At 35.6% G+C, this 18664-nt stretch overlaps 1 protein-coding gene across 12 annotated transcripts in view; it reads left to right on the top strand.

The window, feature by feature from the left end:
• Robo2 (roundabout guidance receptor 2) overlaps window positions 1-18664 on the top strand; it is a 1540028-nt gene that overhangs the window by 1389541 nt on the left and 131823 nt on the right. For all 12 annotated transcript variants that reach the window (XM_085832480.1, XM_085832479.1, XM_029470224.2 and 9 more), the window contains one exon: window positions 9046-9184. In XM_085832480.1, the coding sequence (XP_085688606.1) occupies window positions 9046-9184 (139 nt within the window). The remainder of the gene's footprint in view (window positions 1-9045; window positions 9185-18664) is intronic.

The raw sequence follows: 18664 nt of genomic DNA, 5'->3' as shown, positions 1-18664 counted from the left end.
CTACCAGTAATGTGTCTGTTTTATGAAATATTTACCCTACTATCCCTAAAGACATTATGGGAACTGTAGGAGACCCCTAAACCTGTCAAGAGTTGTGGTACAACTTCTAAATTATTTTAAAAATAGCTATCAACCCAAGAGATTAAATTTATCCAGAGGCAGTTCCTGTGGAAGAATTGATTTAGGGAGCTGGGAAATAGTTATCTGATGGTATAAACTTGCCTGAGGGGTTTTATATACAATAAGTTGACAGAAAAATATAATCCCATTTTGTATAAAGGAAAAAAATATGCTCCCAAAGTTAAAACAAAACAAAACAAATAACCACCCAAATCAAGCAAAAAACAAATCAAACAAACTAAAAAATTGAAACACAAAACCAAAAAAAAAAAAAAAAAAAAAAAAAATCAGAGAGAGACAGGAGAGACAGAGAGAAATAGAAAGACACGCAAAGACAAAGACAGAAGGAAACAGAGACAAAGAGACAGAATAGAACTATGCAGTTATAAAGGCAAGGCATATCTGGGAGAAGTTGGCAAAGGGGAAATAATATGATGGATCATATCATTTTAAACGATTAAGAACAAGAAATATAAACTAGAATAGGGAAGTGTTGATCTTAGTCAAAACTGGTTCTTGCCTGTGAGAGAGTTTTGCTGTGCTGTAACTCCAACTTATAGAGAAATAAGCTAAACTGTGGTGGTCACCTCATTTATGACCTTTGAATCTTTTACATCAAGAATATAATGCCTTTTATTTCCACATTATTAAGTGTTCTCACCTTGGTATCAAGATTATAAACCTGATTTACATTACTCTTTCCATCTGTTCAATTCTAATTTCAGGTTGCTGCAAGTTTATCTTAAGGTCTTTGGCTACCATTGTCCTTCTGTAGTCACAAAACATCAGTTTTATGATAACATATGTTCTAGAGAAAAAGTAATAGGTGATGTTTACTACTTGAGAAATATCATGTATAAATTTATTTATTCATGTATAAATTGCAAGGAGAACTAAGAAAAGAAAGAAAGGGTCTTTGCTTATACAGTAGTCATCTACACTACTGAAAGAAATCTATTCTTCCTGTATTTTTATTCTTCAACAACAGGATTTATGCTAGGAAATAAACTTTGGTTATTTCGTTCTAATGTGTACTATATTCACAAAGGTATAAGCAGAGTACACTGATTTTATAAAATAGAGGAATGATCTATTTGTTCCATTCCCATATTTTTTTATCTATGAAATAATCTTCCCAAGGGCACATTGTCAAATGTAAAATTTAGAATATACACACTATCAAATTTAAATATCAGAATGTAGTGTTCTGGTCCGAAATGGCCCTGTAATCTGTGACAAACTCCAGGCATTTCATCGAGAACATCCCCACACCCACCCTGCAGATGATTAACACATATGTCAAGCCCTAAAAATCCTAAACATTCTCAAAGAAACTAGGGTGGAGGCGCATAACTTATAAGATGAAAACTGTTTATTAAAAAGTAGCCAAAAATAGGCATACATTTCATAAGTGATTTTTAAATGTGTCAAAATAATACACACTGCAGTTTTATACATTGCAATTTTAATATGTATCATAGGTATTATAAACCAAAATAAAAGACTGAAATATTTTGCTTTATTGCTTCTTTATGAACCCTTCACATGTGCATAGTATGAATGAATGCATGTACACACACACACACACAAACACAGATACACACACACACCCATACACACACACACCCATACATACATACAGGCATACATACTCCTCATCTTTGGTTACTTTTTAAAAGTTTTCTTGTTTTTTGGTTTTTTTTTTTTTTTTTTTTTGGTTGTTGTTTTCACCTGCTTTGGATATTCATTTCAATATTCAAAGCATGTGGGTTTTTTTTCCTAGTATATGCTTTATATGTTAATTATGGCTTTGCTCTCTATTCTATTTTAGAAAATAATAATTTGGTCAACCTAAAATTCCTTTCCAACCATTTTTTACTTTTGTTCTCTCTCTTTTTTTTAAATCTTCCTCTCTCTAATATATTCTCCTTAGAATCGTTTATGCTATTGATGTTGGAATTAGGATAGCTAAAGAGATGCCTGAGTGACCCAGCCTAAGATTTCCAATCCCCAAAGCCATAGTAGCTCACATCTCTAACCTCTCTAGAGGAAGATGGGGGGAAGAGCCAAAATCCGCTGAAGCTTTCAGGCCAGCTATCCTGCTATGTCTTGTCTGAAACATGATGAGTTGTGAGAACTGACACTCGAAGTCTTCCTCTGTCATCCCCATGTGTGCCATGATACACTGGTACCCTCAAATACAAATATGCACATGTACACAGCTATATGCTTGCTATACATAGATAAACAGAAACATTTGGAGTTAGTTTTAGCCAGGCAAATATTATGACCTGTGAATTGTACTCAAGATCATTGTATGGTGATTCGTTTTCAATTCTGACACTCTGTCTGTTTCAAAATGGTAAAGCCCATGTTCTCGTTTTTGCAACGCAACAATACGTGCTCCTCCATTGCCACTCTCCTGGCAATGGCAGACTCTGGGTCCACTCAGCTCTACTCAGGAATCTCCAATGGATCTTGTCTTCCTTTGCTTTGATGTTGAATTCTTAATTCTCAGCATCCCATGCTTTCTGTTTCTGGCGTTTCTCTATTGCTTTCTGCTTGACTGGAGCTCAGGACACATTCGAAACCAACATGTGTAATTCAAGTTACAAGAACATATTGGATCACACATCTCTTATTTTCAGTGCCTACTGAGTGTGACTCTCCAATGCTACTCACATCCTTGAGTTCCTCTTGGGAAGTCTACTCTGACTGTGCTTGGGATTCTTTTGCATATGGCCTGTGACTTTTGATTTACTCATTTTTCTTTTCCACCTCTTAGCAGTGTGTTCCTTCTTTTTTTTTTCAAAAAACATTTTTTTTATTAGATACTTTCTTCATTTACATTTCAAATACTATCCCGAAAGTCCCCTATACCCTCCCTTGGCCCTGCTCCCCAACCCACCCTCTTCTGCTTCCTGGCCCTGGCATTCCCCTGTACTGGGGCATATAAAGTTTACAATACCAAGGGTCCTCTCTTCCCAATGATGGCTGACTAGGTCATCTTCTGCTACATATGCAGCTAGAGACACGAGCTCTGGGGGTACTGGTTAGTTCCTATTGTTGTTCCACCTATAGGGTTGCAGACCCCTTCAGCTCCTTGGCTACTCTTAACTCACTCTTCTGAAACACTGCAACTGTACACCCACATCTGGCACTCCTCCTCACCCTCCTTCATTTATACACTAGTAAATCAGAATCAGAAATCTCTGAACCAAAACAACTCTATTAAATTCAGGGGGCTTTGTGTTCGGCTTCTGCAGAGCATGTATTTATGAATTACATGTTAAACATCTTGATCTTTACTTTCTTCTCTTTATTCTGTTTATAGTAATCTGTTCTTGCCCCATGTGTGTCTCTTCTGTCTGACACAAAATTTGCCTCTTTTTATTTTGTGACAAGGTTTTGCCCTGTAGCTCAGGCTCTTTTAAGATTCACAATTTTTACATTATTGCCTTATGATTTGCCGAGAGCAGGCATTCACCACTATGAATTCACACAATTCCAACAATTATAAATGTTTCTTATTAATTTACTTCCTTTTATCCATAATTCCTTTCCACATGCCACCTCTTGCATCCATTGTTCTCATTTTTACGAAGAATGCTTTCTTCAAACACCATACAATGTATTGCTATTCCTTCACATTAGGCTTCTACCCATTTTAAAAAATATGTACTATAAACTTTATCATCTCAAAGTTTCAGCTTAGTTTATGCATACTAGTAACTAGTCCATTCATGACGAGGGACTGAGACATGGGCTGTCATGACAATTTCTAGTCACTAGACAAACACCGAGATAACATTAAGAATAATGTTATCTCAAAACAGTAAGAACTATCTATGGCCTGGTCTTAGGGGATGCCTCTGGGCTTAAGAGCTCTGGCCACTCTTATAGAGACGTAGCATTGATTTCCAGTACCCACATGGCAGTTCCCTATTTTCTGTAACTCGAGTCTCAGGGAGTTTGATTGCCTCTTCTGGTTTCCTTAGGCACCAGGTACACAAGGTACAATGGCACACATGCAGGCAAAATACTCATGCACACACACACACACACACACACACACACACACAATAACACATAAAACTTTGAATTGAAATATCTACCTCAATTATGTGATGCAGATTTCATCTCATAATTCAGACTCTACTGATTTGGAGAAGTGATGTAGTACTTTCTTGTTGCGTATTTCCCAAGCTCCTCTAAAACCTCTTTTAATGCTTCAGGAGAGCGATGATTTTTGTTAACAGAGGACATGGCCCTTTATATTCTACTATGAGGAATGATGTGAAATAATGTGCTTAACACATGATGAGAGAAGATTTTTCCCTTCCAAATTTTATCGATTCTCATCTTTGCTCCCAGGGGTGAAAACTACTGACAAACAAAATTAATGCAGTCAGAATTGATGTAATCACATCCAGGGAGCCTGACCATTATTTCCAGGCTTTTGGAACCGCCCAGTAGTCACATCCAATGAATGGATATCAAACTTCTCTCCCCTTTAACAAAGCAGGGAAAGTCAAAGGAGACCTGTGAAACCTACCATCTTATGACTTCCTTAATTTATAGCCTCTCTCCTCTGAGGCAGTTCTCTCTGGTGCCAATAAAGGCAAGGCCAGGTTTACAAGCAGCAGTTAGCTCAAATGCCCCTTTATCACATAGTTTTCTTCTTATAGGACTTAAACAACCCCACCTATGCAATTATAGCCACAGCACAGCTTTTACAGTGTCAAGTGAATTTTACCTTTAAATTGGTAAGGTCATCCTGAAAATAGCTGTCACTGAACAGTCATCAGCAATTTTAGAACCACCCTCAATGACTACATACAGTTGGAGAATTGTTAACTGGGTAGATAATTTCCTCACTGTTGCCAAAAAAACAAAAGAAAAATTATTCAAACACCTATTGGATTCATGGCATTTCATGTTAAGTTTAATATTTTTCTCCCTGAACAACGTTGACATGACTGCAGTGAGACAAGGCATTAGATTTGATTAGAGCTATGTGTAATGTTGGGTTCTCTACATTGTCAATTTGGAACTAGGTTGACAGGGCTATTTGAGAGCTGTCCTCTACAGAGTATCACACAGGCAAACAACACTGTTACCTCCAGAGGGATTAACCTTGCAAGCAAGTTATGCAGGTCATTCAAATCCAGTTAATCTCAGGGAGAGAAAAAAAGTTAATTGCTTTGGCAAAGAAGTTGCCTCTGACCACTGCATAGATATATAATTAGGGATCGGCCGACACAAGGGAACTCTAATCTAATTGATAAGCAGCACACAGATGGCTCTAGAGGGTTCTCTCCCTGTCTTTTCAATATGTGGTCAGACATAAGGGGATACCATGGAAAAACACAGTGGTCTTATTTTGACATGTCTTAAAATTAAGTTGGCTTGTTCAATAGATCAAGGTTTCCACAGTTGTTGATTTTAATTGTTCAGAGCTTCATGGACATACATCTCTGCAGACATTAGTGGATATTGAATGTGATTCTTATCTCTCACTAGATAGTTCTATTATCAGCTTAAGACTCCTACTCTCCGACTTTCCATTCTTTTGCAGGTAATTTTAGTACGAAAAGAGATGGCTGAGACAGATCTATTTGGCTTTCTCTTTCTTTAGGTCAATTCCTCACTTTTCATTTTTACTGATTCTTAATATGGGCAGGAAACGCTGTCTCTTGTCAGAGAACCTTGTAAAGTCATATTGGCATTTAATTTTTGACAGGAATTTTTATTTTGCATAAGAATGCAATGATAGATAGATAGATAGATAGATAGATAGATAGATAGATAGATAGATAGATATAGAGATATATACATTTAAGTGCTATAATTGTAGATGTTACTATACTTGTTTTATTTTGAAATAAATTTAACTTCTTACAGTTACAAATGTAGCCTTCATTCACTATTGATTGAAAGTTAATTTCACTTCAAAAACATAAACCTTACTTACAATGGCCTAGGCATGCTGGGATCAAATATATACCATACTTACCAATGTGTTTAATTTGCTAAAACTCCTTCTATATTTTTGTATTTCATCCTGCCCATCTGATAGGAAATTTATTTTAGATCTCTTATGTCTACTGCCTTTCTTCATACTTCATAATCTCTGTCAGTACAAGAGGAAATAATTTTACTCAGTAACCCTTTGCCATAGTTTATTTTTCTCTCTTACTTGACCTTTCACAGATTCACCAATGAGATCCTTGTCATATACATGTGAAAGGGGGCTGCCATAGAACACTGGGGCCTTCAGGACTTCTCCATCAGTTAGAGTGTCCTCTTCCCTGACTTGCTCACGTGTCCTTCACAGCCGTGGTCCTCACTCTATGGCCTGTTCCATCTCCCACCACTTTCATTATATAACCAAGCTGCTGGCTCTCTACAAGCCATTAAGTTTGGAGCCTGGGGTAGGAGAGCCTACATTCACATTTGCCTAATGACTGAAAACACTGTTACAGTTTGTTTCTCCGTAGGCCAGTTTATGGTACAATACTCCTATTAACATCAGAGAACAGAAGAGGTCTCCTCTTGAAATATCATTTCTCAGTCTCAAGTGATATTATTAGTGGTTTCCTCCCTGTTAGCAGGGGGTGAATTCAGACTCTGAATGAATGCATCAAACAGAATAGAAAATCTCCCTCTCAGGTCCTATGCTAATGTACTATTAGCACTTGGAACACCTATAAAGATAAACTAATCCTATTGTCTATGTACTGCAGAAACAGTAACTCAGCATCATCATGCTTAAAGTATATAGTTGAGGAACACTGTATCCACCATTTAAAGGAAAAACAGGACAAGGTTGGGGCTATGGAGATGGTTCAATGCTTTATCATTCATATGCCCAGATTCTATAAATTCCTGTGTACATGGAGAGTCAGATCTTTTCTTCATTTCTAGCAATGTGAGGCAGAGACTAGTGTAAGATGTGACAATATACATGATGCCCCAAGTTTGTTTAAAGAATTGTGAGTAAATTAAGAAGGTAAAAGAACTATGGCGAGTAATTTCCAGTCTCAACCTCGGGTCTCTACATGTTCCAACCACGCACATTTGCACATTCTCTCACCATATGCTTGTTCATGCACACAATGCACATGTGTGTGCACGTGCAGAGGCACACACACACACCACAGCAAAGTGGAAAAAGTATTAAATTAATCCTTCCAACTTGTACATTTGCTCTGTGGTTTAGGCAGAATCTTTTATGGATAATTAATTCTGCCAACATTTTACCCTAGAAGCAAAATATCATTTTCTAGTCTGTGTTGTTTGCAAATTCTACATTATAAACTTTCCAGGATAAAAGGCTGGAGAGATGGCTCGATGGTCCAGAGGCTGGCTGTTCTTCCAGAGTACCTGAGTTTGATTTTCATCACCTACAGGGTAGCTCACAACCATCTGTGTGTACTTGTAGTCTCAGGATACCTGATGCTTTATTCTGATGCCTTCACAGACACTGCACACATGTCATGTACTGACATATATTCAGTCAAAACACACATAAACATAGAACATAGTAATAAAATAGAAATAGAGAAACCGTTCATGATAAAATTCCATCAGCCTATTTTTATAGCTTTGAACGTTGAAGATGCAGAATACAAATCTTGGAATATGTGTAGCTCTTTGTCAACATCTGGTGTCTAATTCTCTGTGGAGACCTAACCTTCTCATCCTTTTAAATGCCCACAATTATTGAATTCCTTGAGAAAAAAAATTTCCCTTGGCATTTCACAATTGTTTACTGAATATTGATTTTGATGTCAATAAAAATGCATATTCACAACCCGTGTTCTTAGTGTGTTATTTTAAGTGATTTAGTTTCAAGGAAGGTTTCCTGCTCAATGCATTTCTTTCTATGTGACATTATTTTCACAATTCTAAATTGGAACAGTCGAAACTGAAGTCTTCAAAGGCTAACCATGGCCATATGGCCAGATTCACTTTGTCATCTCCCCCTGGAACTCACTTGTCTTTCATGACCTAGATTACTTTCTCCTTCAGAAACTTGCAAACTTGGAGTTAATATGTGATTCAGAAGGCAGTGTTCATAAAATTTAAGAGGTACATTTCTAGTGGCTGCTCTTTATCTAAAAAGATAGATACTGGACAAGGGATGTAACCGTTTTGGGGTTGCGGTGACTTAGTCTCATGTATCTCTGATGGTAAGACCCTTATAATTAAGAATAGCTTTCATTGTATAGAAAAGTGCTAAAATATAGTACAAAATATAGAATTAAAAGACTAAAATACTAAAGAATATTACTGAAAAAAACCTGAAGAAATTTAAGTAGGATAGAAAATAATTAGCAAAACAAAAACTGAATTTTAAAAATATTGAACACCATTCAAGACATGAATTAAAATATCGAGGAATGCATTGTGTCTTTATAAAGTAGCATGTCAAGTGGAAAATATTGGGAAATATTTTTTGTAAGTACAGCATTTTCCTGGAATGCTACTGAGGATCCTATTCTTAATATTTATTACTCTTTATTAATTTTCATCAGATTTATCTTTTACATTTTCTGCTTTGAACAACAAAAATAGAACAATGACTTTAAACTCCTTGTTTGTAAACCATTTACTGTTTTGTAATTCAATTATTGGTTTCACCTATTTTGAGGCAGAAATTCACTGCATATCAACTTTTTCTTTTCTGGGAGGTTATACAGTTTAATACAGAAACCATTTTGATTTTTAGGTTCAAAAATGTCTTTCTGTTTAATTGTATTTGACTAGTAAAGATTTATCTTATATAGGTAAGATGGAGAGTTAAGTCTGTGTGTCTTAAGAATAAACTACCTATCGGTTGTTCTTTTTCAATTATTTATATACAAATCATGTATATCTCATCTAATTTGACTATACTTTTTCTTTATTTTTCTCCCAAAGAACGACCCACATTTCTCAGGAGGCCAATTAACCAGGTGGTGCTAGAGGAAGAGGCTGTAGAATTCCGTTGTCAGGTCCAAGGGGATCCCCAGCCAACGGTGAGGTGGAAAAAAGATGATGCAGACTTGCCAAGAGGAAGGTAAGCCTATCATGTGAAACAATGTTCAGATCACCAACATTCATGTTTCCACCACCAAAACCACATATATCTTTGATAGCGTCATACTTATGATTTATAGTTTTGGCATCTTACCTACTGTGTGCATTTCCCTGTCTTTCACACTTATGATGTCCCTCAGCTGAAATACACATTAGTTCCTGATCATTCTCTCTACATTCTATCATATTCAAGTTCCACTCAGCCCTGAGGTATTATTGTCCCCAGGGCTACTTGTATGTTCACTAATGTCTCCCTGTATGCATGACCACCCATGTGCAAATGTCCCTTATTGTGGGCCTTGTTTGTTTAATCTGCAATGCCTTTCTTGAATGCCCAGAGTAGCTATAACAAAAGGCGGTTGAGTATAAATAACCAAAGGGACTTATATAAAACAGACATTAACAAGCAGAGGCTCATCAAGTGGATGGGCTCCCAGGAGGCTTGTCCTCAATGAGTTCCTGGCACTCACCCTGTTTTCTTCAGAGACAGGCTTTCCATTGCTTACATTCTTCTTTTACCAATCATAGTCTCTCCACTACAACATTGCCAAACTATCCAAAAATGCTGATCATCTTATAAAAAATAATTTGTGTTTTCTAATTTTGTTGTTGTTAAACCTTTGCCAAAAATGGGTGTGATAGACCAAGTCTTCATCCCAGCTAGAAGAGTCTTCATCCCAGCAATAAGGCAGAGGCAAAAATCAATCAATCAATCAATCAATCAATCAATCAATCAATCCATACCTTTATAGATGTTATCAAATAAATCTTTCAGCTTTTCTCTTCTTGTTTAGCAATAGTTCTGTTTCCATTTCCTCTGCCCTCTCCTTCTTTCAATCCACTGACAGAACAACCAGCACATTTATAACTAGTCTGTGTACAATCTGTAATTTACCAAGTGTTTCCTTCTAGTGATACTTGATTTCATTCAACAGTTTCAAGTTAAACATGTGTTCACAGAAGTCTGTCATAGCGAGCCCTAAGATATCAAAGCTACATAGTAAGACCTCCAAAACCAAACCAAACCAAACAACAACAACAACCAATAAAAGCAAACAAACAAACAAACAAAAAAAGAGCAACAAAATTGCTGAGACTGTAAAGACTTTGCAGTTTTAAAAATTGAGCTCTAATTTGGGGACATTTCATTTTATAAAAACAACAGGCCTTCAGCATTGTCTGTATATTTTGAGTCCACTTTCACTCAATTCATACACATACAAAATATTTGTCATACCTAGTGAAAAATGTTACAATGATTAAATACAGGGTAAACATTATCTGGATTTAATCAGTTTTCATTATTGTCTTTTTCTGCTCTGGAGACCAGCCGAAGATATGTGCTTACTTTGGAGTCATAAGCTATGTGGATTAGTTGAAATGTTTCCCAATCATCTTTGGTCTTTGACAGAGTCATAGTGCTTTTGAGTATCACTAACCTTGTATTAGATGAGGAGTGCTAGTGAGATATGGCACAGAAAAACCAAGCCTGGATTTCATGTTGTTTCACATGGGTGCATAGACTGGCTCTATGATATTATAGAAAGAAAGCCATGGGGGTGACTTGCATCTCATTGAATCAGAGGTTCATGAGTCAAGGAACCATACTGTTTGATGCTCCACTGTTTGTTGAGACCATTTTTAAGTACATCCTAAATCCAGTCTACAAGTGTGGGAATGACAGATATATTCCAGTATGCCTGCTTTGGCTTTGTTGACCTTTTTAAAATTTCATTTTAACTTTCTATGGCAAATTTATAGTTTTAATATATTCTTTTGTTTTCATATATGCGTGCCATTATTGTTAAATAAGATTAAGTTGAGATAAAAATATATGCTACAAAGTTGTGAGATTGTACTGCATTTTTAGAGTACCTATACTTTTGAATGGAGTACAATTACCTATATTTGAATGGAGTATAACAAAAAAGTATAATTTAGGACTCATTTTCTTCTCTGATTTATTATGTATAAAGTAATAAGTATGACAACTTTACCGCTCCATTTGTAAAGACTTCAATGTCTTGTAACAGTCATTTGCTTCAAAGTTTATGCCATGCGTGAAAGAAAAAAAATCAAACAGTACCATAAAAATCATATAAATATCATTTTCAAGAGATACGAGAACACTCCCACCCCCGTTGTTCTCAAAATGTTGCATAGTTTTGGCCCCTACTCTCTTATTACTGGGTTTACACTCTACAGTATTTGTTTGAATAGCTAAATGTTTTAATTCATTAGGCACATACAAGTGTTAGCTTTAGACCATTATGTTAGAAAGGCTCAACATGCAAATTAATGACTTTTTCTATCTTGATGGAAGTCAGGCACTTTTTCTTTCCTTTTCAGACTCAAGTGACATTTCAAGGAACCTTATTCAGTCTTGATTTGTGTGTATTAGCATAACATTTACTTTAACATGAAAGGCAGACAGACCTCTTTTCTTGCAGAAGGATAGCAGTAATACTTTTTCACGGAACTACAGACTAAGTCAATAACATTGATTCTGTTACATTTTTAGCTCTGAGACAAGGGAGGTGACCACTGTTCTTGCATAAGTAATTGGTGTGGAGGACGGCATTTATTTGGCTTAATGTTTAATGAAATCTGAATACAGTTTGTGTAGTTGTTAAGGCTTTAAAGAGTGATGGTAAGCAGTGAAGGGCAGCTGCATTGGCGATAATTACTATGTAAGTAATATGTGACTATTTTTCCTTTGGAGGCAAAGGAAGCTTTTCAATTCATGTTTAAATAGATGAAATGCTGTGATAGCTACTTAACCCATCAACACAGAAGAAGCTATCCGTGCCAACCCTTTGGTGAGCAGAGCTGAGATGAGGATTAAGGAGGTAGTTTTGCCTTCATTTCATTCATCCCAGGGAGAATATTTTAAAAACAATAACAATATGCCCATTTATTTTGTTAAGCATTAGCATCCTAAGTTTTTTATTCTAAAAATAACTTTAATGATATTGACAACACACTTTTTGCTGAAATACAATGTTTTGTTTTTTTTTTTTTTAAATTTTTGCTTTTACAACTGGAGTGTCTTGTTGGGGTAGGAAACTTGGAAAGTCTAATAATAATTCTATGCCCAAACAGAGAAATATTACGAACGTGATTATTTTCTATAGAGTCAAAATTAAAGGTATTTTACGTTGTGTGTGTGTGGTTTTTTTTTTTTTTTTAGCAGAGTATAGTAATTTATTGGAGATACATCTAAAGATAGAAGTTCATAACTGATTATCAGGAAGAAAAATCTCCACTGCTTTTTAGTGACTATAAAAATCATCAGTATATATATTTTTAAGAGAGTCTCAATAAACATGAGATGAAAGAATACAACAGTGTAGGGCTAGACCAATGGATTAGTTATTCTTCCAGAAGACCTGAGCTCCGTGAACCACACTGAATGACTGGTGTATTAGTCAGGGTTCTCTAGAGTCACAGAATTTATGGATAGTCACTATATAGTAAAAGAATTTATTGATGACTTACAGTTGGCAGCCCAATTCCCAACAATGGTTCAGTTGCAGCTGTGAATGGAAGTCCAAGGATCTAGCAGAACAACCTGTCAGAGCCCTTGACGTTGTTCTGGCCCGAAATGGTTTTAATTTCTAGTAACACCTTTGCACCTGTGGAATTTAAATAGAAGGATCAATTTATTGAAAGCTCTCAGTTCTCATCGCCAGTTTGCAAAAGTAATTCTTTAAAGGAAAGTGCCAGTAGTCTTTTGTTTTGTTTTGTTCTTATTCTTTGAGTTGCAGGTTAATGAGAGAAGCCAGTATGGACACCCATTTACATACTGAATACATCAAAGATGAAAAGCTGAGTCGAACGCTTTTCTTCTCAGCTCTGCATCCTTGTGTGTCAGCTGACCCTAGACGCCTGTGCTTGTTAGTGATCTTTGAAGATCAAGTGATTTATGATATGGTTTCACACACGTACTTTATGTGATAGAAGTTGCTTGAGGTTCTAAGGAAAGGGGCATCTTACACGGTAAAATAAAGAGATCATCAAAAGAGTACATCAAAAATCCATATGCTGCTGACTCTATCAAAATATTACAAGCTAAAATAAAGGAGTAAATATTACCTGCTATGTACAAAGAAATACATAAGAGCAAAATTGACACGCATTCACTACAATGTCCTATTTAATCTAGTAGTGGGATGGAGACCTTAAACTAAGCTTCTTAGAACTTGGGTAAACAGAAGAGACATTATACTAATTATAATCTCATATCTAATCATAGAAGGACGGACTGTGCTTCAAGTCGTTAGCAAAATACTGCAAACTGAATATTTAGTATATTTCATCATTTGTATGATTTTTACTATGTCACCATTATTTAGCGTCCCAGTTTTTTTTTTCCATTTTTATTTATTTTGTTTTCTAAACTGATTCTAAAGTGAGACCAACTTCTGCAATAAGGATCTCTAGTAGAATGGAATGTTCATAATAGCTTTTCTGTGGGGGGAAGAGAAAAGAAATAAAATATGCCATTTACATTCTTATGTATGCCTGCCACTTCTAAATGCAGTTGATAGCTTCCATATAGTGTAGGTAATTCATGAATATTTCATAAAACAGAAAGGGGCCTACAGAATAAGCATTTTAAGAAATATAGTGTAAAATTCTATCAATTTCCCTCAGCCCACTGACAAGTCCCTTTTCTAAAGTCTATTTTAAGTGAATTTTTTCTAGAATTCTTAGTTTCGTGGAATATGCGATTCCCAGAACTACATGATTCTTTCAGAAGAGAAACTGAATAGAACCACTTACAACTTCCTTTTTGTGCAATTTTGAACAAAGTGGCTCTTTACAGTTAGCCCTGGAAAATGTCCCTGTATTAATTGTCTGGGAGCTCTATTGTTTAGAGCCTGTGGAGCTGGGAAGCAGAGATGCTGAACAGGTGCTAGCTCTCCTGCTGGGGAGATCTGCCTTGCTCATGTTCAGTGTGCACCTCAAGGACATGCGGTGAGTTGTGCTCCCGATAAATATCCACTTTGATTAGATTGACTAGTGGAGATTGCTCAATTAAGACAATTTTAGAAAAAGAAAAGAAATACTAAGAACATGGTGACAGCAATGTAAATAAACCATTGTCTAAAAAAAAAAAAAAATTGTCCCCATAAGCCAATAAAGAAGGAAAGGTGGAAGGCAAACTTGTCTTTTGTGTTAAATAAGTATTTTGCTCATTTGTTTCTGGAACAAAAAGTCATACAAACTGCTATGGAAATTATTATGAGTTGTTTTGTTTTTTGTTTTGTTTTTGTTTCTTTTTTTTACAAATGCCAGCATGATGCACATGCAGTCTATTGTCCAGGTTGTTGGCTTGGAGGTCTTGTTCTGACACTAATTGCCTATGACCTTGAATCTATCTCTACTTTCTAAAAAAGATGTTTGAGAAATTTCTTTAGCACTGGAAATGAAGATGACCTTGAAGGAGCTATTGAAACTCTGTGTCTTACATCCTGAAGATGCAGAAGTATGATGCAGTTAATCACTACCCTCTGCTTTGGCATGTTCTACCTGAAAGGTTATCAAATGATGTAATTATGTCTAAGCACTGCAAAAAGTATACAGTGGATAAACATAGAAGGTGGTATTAGAAGCATTAACTGGGTTCAGCAGTAAAAGACTAAGGATGAAAAATAAGGGACGTTCAATTTGTGTGGGTTAATTTCACATTCTTTTCCATCTGGCTAAAAATATCTATAGGAATATTGAGAGTTCCTTATTTAACAGATACAGCCTTTAATATGAATTCATGTAGACTTACTAGTAAATATTGCCAGCCAATCTGCCAACTCTGAAAATCCCTACCTGTTTCTTCTATCTCTGGGTTATTGTACCTCTTCCAGTACTATGTCCCAGCCCAAGGGTTCATCAGATTTTCACATTTTAAGTTGGGATCACTGTATTCCAGGAATTCTACTGAACTGCTTTTTTTTTTAATTTAATTTTGTTTTATGCTTGTAAGGAAAATGGTGGCACTTCCTTAAGAAGACTTAAGAGAACTTGTCAGGTGCCCTAAGTGCTACTGAAAGCTTCTTTCTAACAACAATGCTCTCAATATAAGGGATGGTGTCACAGCATAATATGACTCTCACTTGAGAGATACAGAAATGCATACTTAGCATAATTAGTTTTCCAGCATTATACTTTCATGTTAGTGACAGAAAATAACTTTAGAATCTTCCCAACATAAAATTGATATTCTGAACTCATTTTCCTAATTTCTGAATTAACAATTGTTTAATGTTCAACTGATTTAAAATTTTATATTGTGTATAACATCAGGGATATGGTACTCAACTGTTATTAACACGTTATATAGTGATACACTTAAGGTAATTTTCAAAGCAATTTCTTATGATAAACATAAATATCTGTCTATATGGAAATTTAAATTTGGAATAGTGCACATAATCTTCTTGGGAACTGAAGCCTAACGTTTTGTTTTTATACTAGATTAATTGGAAACTTTCATTGTTGCCAGGATGGAACTTTTTCCTGTGTTTTCACCAAATAGGTGCTAATAGTTACTGTCAACATAAAACTAATTGCCACCTAGGGGGGAGGGGGGATCATGGTGCCTGGTCCAATGACCATGCTGGCCCATCTGTTGAGAGTCTCAGCATAGGAACAATGCTTGAACTGGCACTCAGTCTCTGCTTTGGATAGCTGTCAACTCCCATGCTGGAGCATACTCAAGATACAAAGTTCATTGAAGTCAAGTGAAGCTCTGATGCCCATTAACTGGCAGCCCGTGGGCTGTGTGTGGGCTGAGCCAACACTAGGTGCCAGTTCTCACAGCAAAAGGATCTGTCTGAGTGCCACCTGTCATTGGCGTGTGGGCATCACTCATCACGAGAGCCACAGTCAGTGTGCTCCTTCCATCAAGGTAGGACACATCAGAGCCTTCTGAGTGGCTGACACGGGAAATGGGAGTAACAAGACTAGGACTGCAGCCAAGATTAGAAAGTTACTGAGGTTCATCAGAAAATGCTCAACACTACAAGCAAATTGGTCTTCCCTGGTAAAGACACTTTCTCTGTTTCTCTAGTATTTTCTTAACTGAAAATAACATTTTAAAAGAACACTGTTTATGTGTTCATGTGTGACATGAACTTTACCTATAAATTGTTTATGTGTAACATGTCTTTACATGTTTTAACACACAGACAACTTAGAGCTAGCATCACTTGAATGGCTTGTAATATCTCTAATTCTTTTATTATATATTTCTCATTTATTTCTGTTATAATTTTATATAATTTGAATTATAACATGAAGCTGAAATGTAGAATTTTTTAGGATGTGATAATGTATAAGAATTCATATTGCCCTTATGAAAAATTCACAAATAATAAAAGCAACAATCTCTTCAAATGTGCAAGTTGAGAGGAATATTTTCTGTGATATGTTTAAATTTATAAATGACATAATTCTATGGTAAATGCTAAGTACAGTTGGAGAAATGTGGTGGTAATGTTTTCTTCGATACAAAAACAAAAAATAGAAAAATGAATGAATAAGCATAAGAAAATTAAGTTAGTTGTATATCTATAATCCAATGACTACTAGTATTTATGTCTTATATACAATATTTCCAATTTCTATGTATATTTAGACAATTAATATGGTTCCTAAGCCCACAAACTTAATCAAAATCTAGAAGTGCTAAGCCTCTTCTTCTCTTTATATGAACTTAAAGAATAGGAAGTCTTAAGTCTCTTCATGTATACTGTTTTTCATACACTCACAATATACTCTACTTAATAAAGCATTCATTGGATATAATTTTGACACCACAATAATGATTTACCATCCATCTACGATAACCATATGTTTTTAAATGGTCATTTGCCCAATTTAGAATAATTTTATCCTTTTTAATATTTGTTGCTAATATGATTACTTGTTCTTCCCAATTTGTTTCATGAAATAGACCAAAAAATAAAAAAAATGAATTACTGTAATCCATCAGATGTCAAAAGAATAGCTGCTAAAGGAATCACAAGATCTGAATAGATATGTATGTGGGAAACAGGAGACTTTTCTTGAATATTGGGAGTTACACTTCATCTTTTCATCTTCACCATACAACGTAATACTCAGTACACATTTGAATTCATTGAAAGGATTCTTTGACATGTTCTTGATGACACTTACTGAAAGCCACATATAGTATAAAGCATCTTGATCCACATTTAGAAAAATCACTCTTATTTATGTTTGTGTAACTGAGTGCAATCTTTGTTTCTAATAAGCAGAGAAACTCAAAGACCATTGGATTTATTATATTCCTTGGGGATGTGACAAAATGGTCACCAAAGAAATTTCAAGATGGAGATGTTTATTTTGTCTTATGGTTTGAGGTCCTGGTCAAAGTAGAGTCCATCAGCTAGTCGTAATACACATACAGTCTGGAAGCTGAAAGATGCACCCAGACACTCAGCTCATGTCCTGGACAGCAAGCCATGGGCTGGTGCTCCCAACCTGTAAAAGGAGCTTTCTCACTTTCAATTCACTTCATCCAGAAAGTTGCTTGCAGAAATACCAAGAGCTTTCTTTTGTTGGTCATTCTAAGTCCAGTCAATTTGACAATCCTAATTAATTAATCATCTTTATTTTCAGTCTCACCATTTTTAATCTTTTACTGGTAATTTATACTTAATTTGCTTGAGTTGTAACCAGCACTTAATTAAGGAGGGAAAAAAATGTAGCAAATTGATCATGGTTTGCCATATTTAGTGAGCTGATTCTTGATTCACAGAAGTTGGAATATAAAAAACATACACCTTCCAGTTTACTAACTATAGGAGTATTAGTTAATATTTACAGGTATTTCATAACAGAGTAGTTCATTTATCTTTCAGACTGATTTCATACCACAAGTAAATGTTGCCATCCATGGCTTACAAATGAGAAATGAAGGCTCCACTTTAATGGATAGAAAGAGAGGTAAGGTGGTGAGAATGCAGAGTCAACACTTCCCAAGCTCTTTTAATAGCACATGCAGTAACTTTTTATGGAACATGCATTTTAAATTTTTTTTAAACCCTCCTAATTAAAACTAAATGTTTTTGAGGAGCCAGGGTTTTGTGTGGAGCAATGTATAGCTTAGAATTGATGTTTCCAGCAACCTTGAAAAAGAAAAATCCCGAAGCTTCAAGATAGAAAAAAATATGCTCAAGGTTGTAGGACAAACATGTGGCCAAGTTGAAAAGGCCCTGGTATCTCTGATGATGAAAGCTTGCACTCATTTCCCATGCGATAAGTGGAATAATGTGCATTCCATATTTTACTCAACAACTGTTGATGATTCTTACGTTTGGCCTTCATCTATTACTAAAAGAAAATAAAGCCAGACTCATTACTATTTTTTCTCTATCTGCCTTACTAACTTTAATGTATGCATTTGTAATCACAAGTATTGTAACCTATGAAG

This window comes from Mus caroli, unplaced genomic scaffold (assembly GCF_978045245.1).
Source record: "Mus caroli unplaced genomic scaffold, Mus_caroli_1 scaffold_17, whole genome shotgun sequence".
NCBI classification, from domain to species: Eukaryota; Metazoa; Chordata; class Mammalia; order Rodentia; family Muridae; genus Mus; species Mus caroli.
The sequence above is the reverse complement of the archived record's forward strand: the minus strand, read 5'-3'. Positions and strand labels throughout refer to the sequence as shown.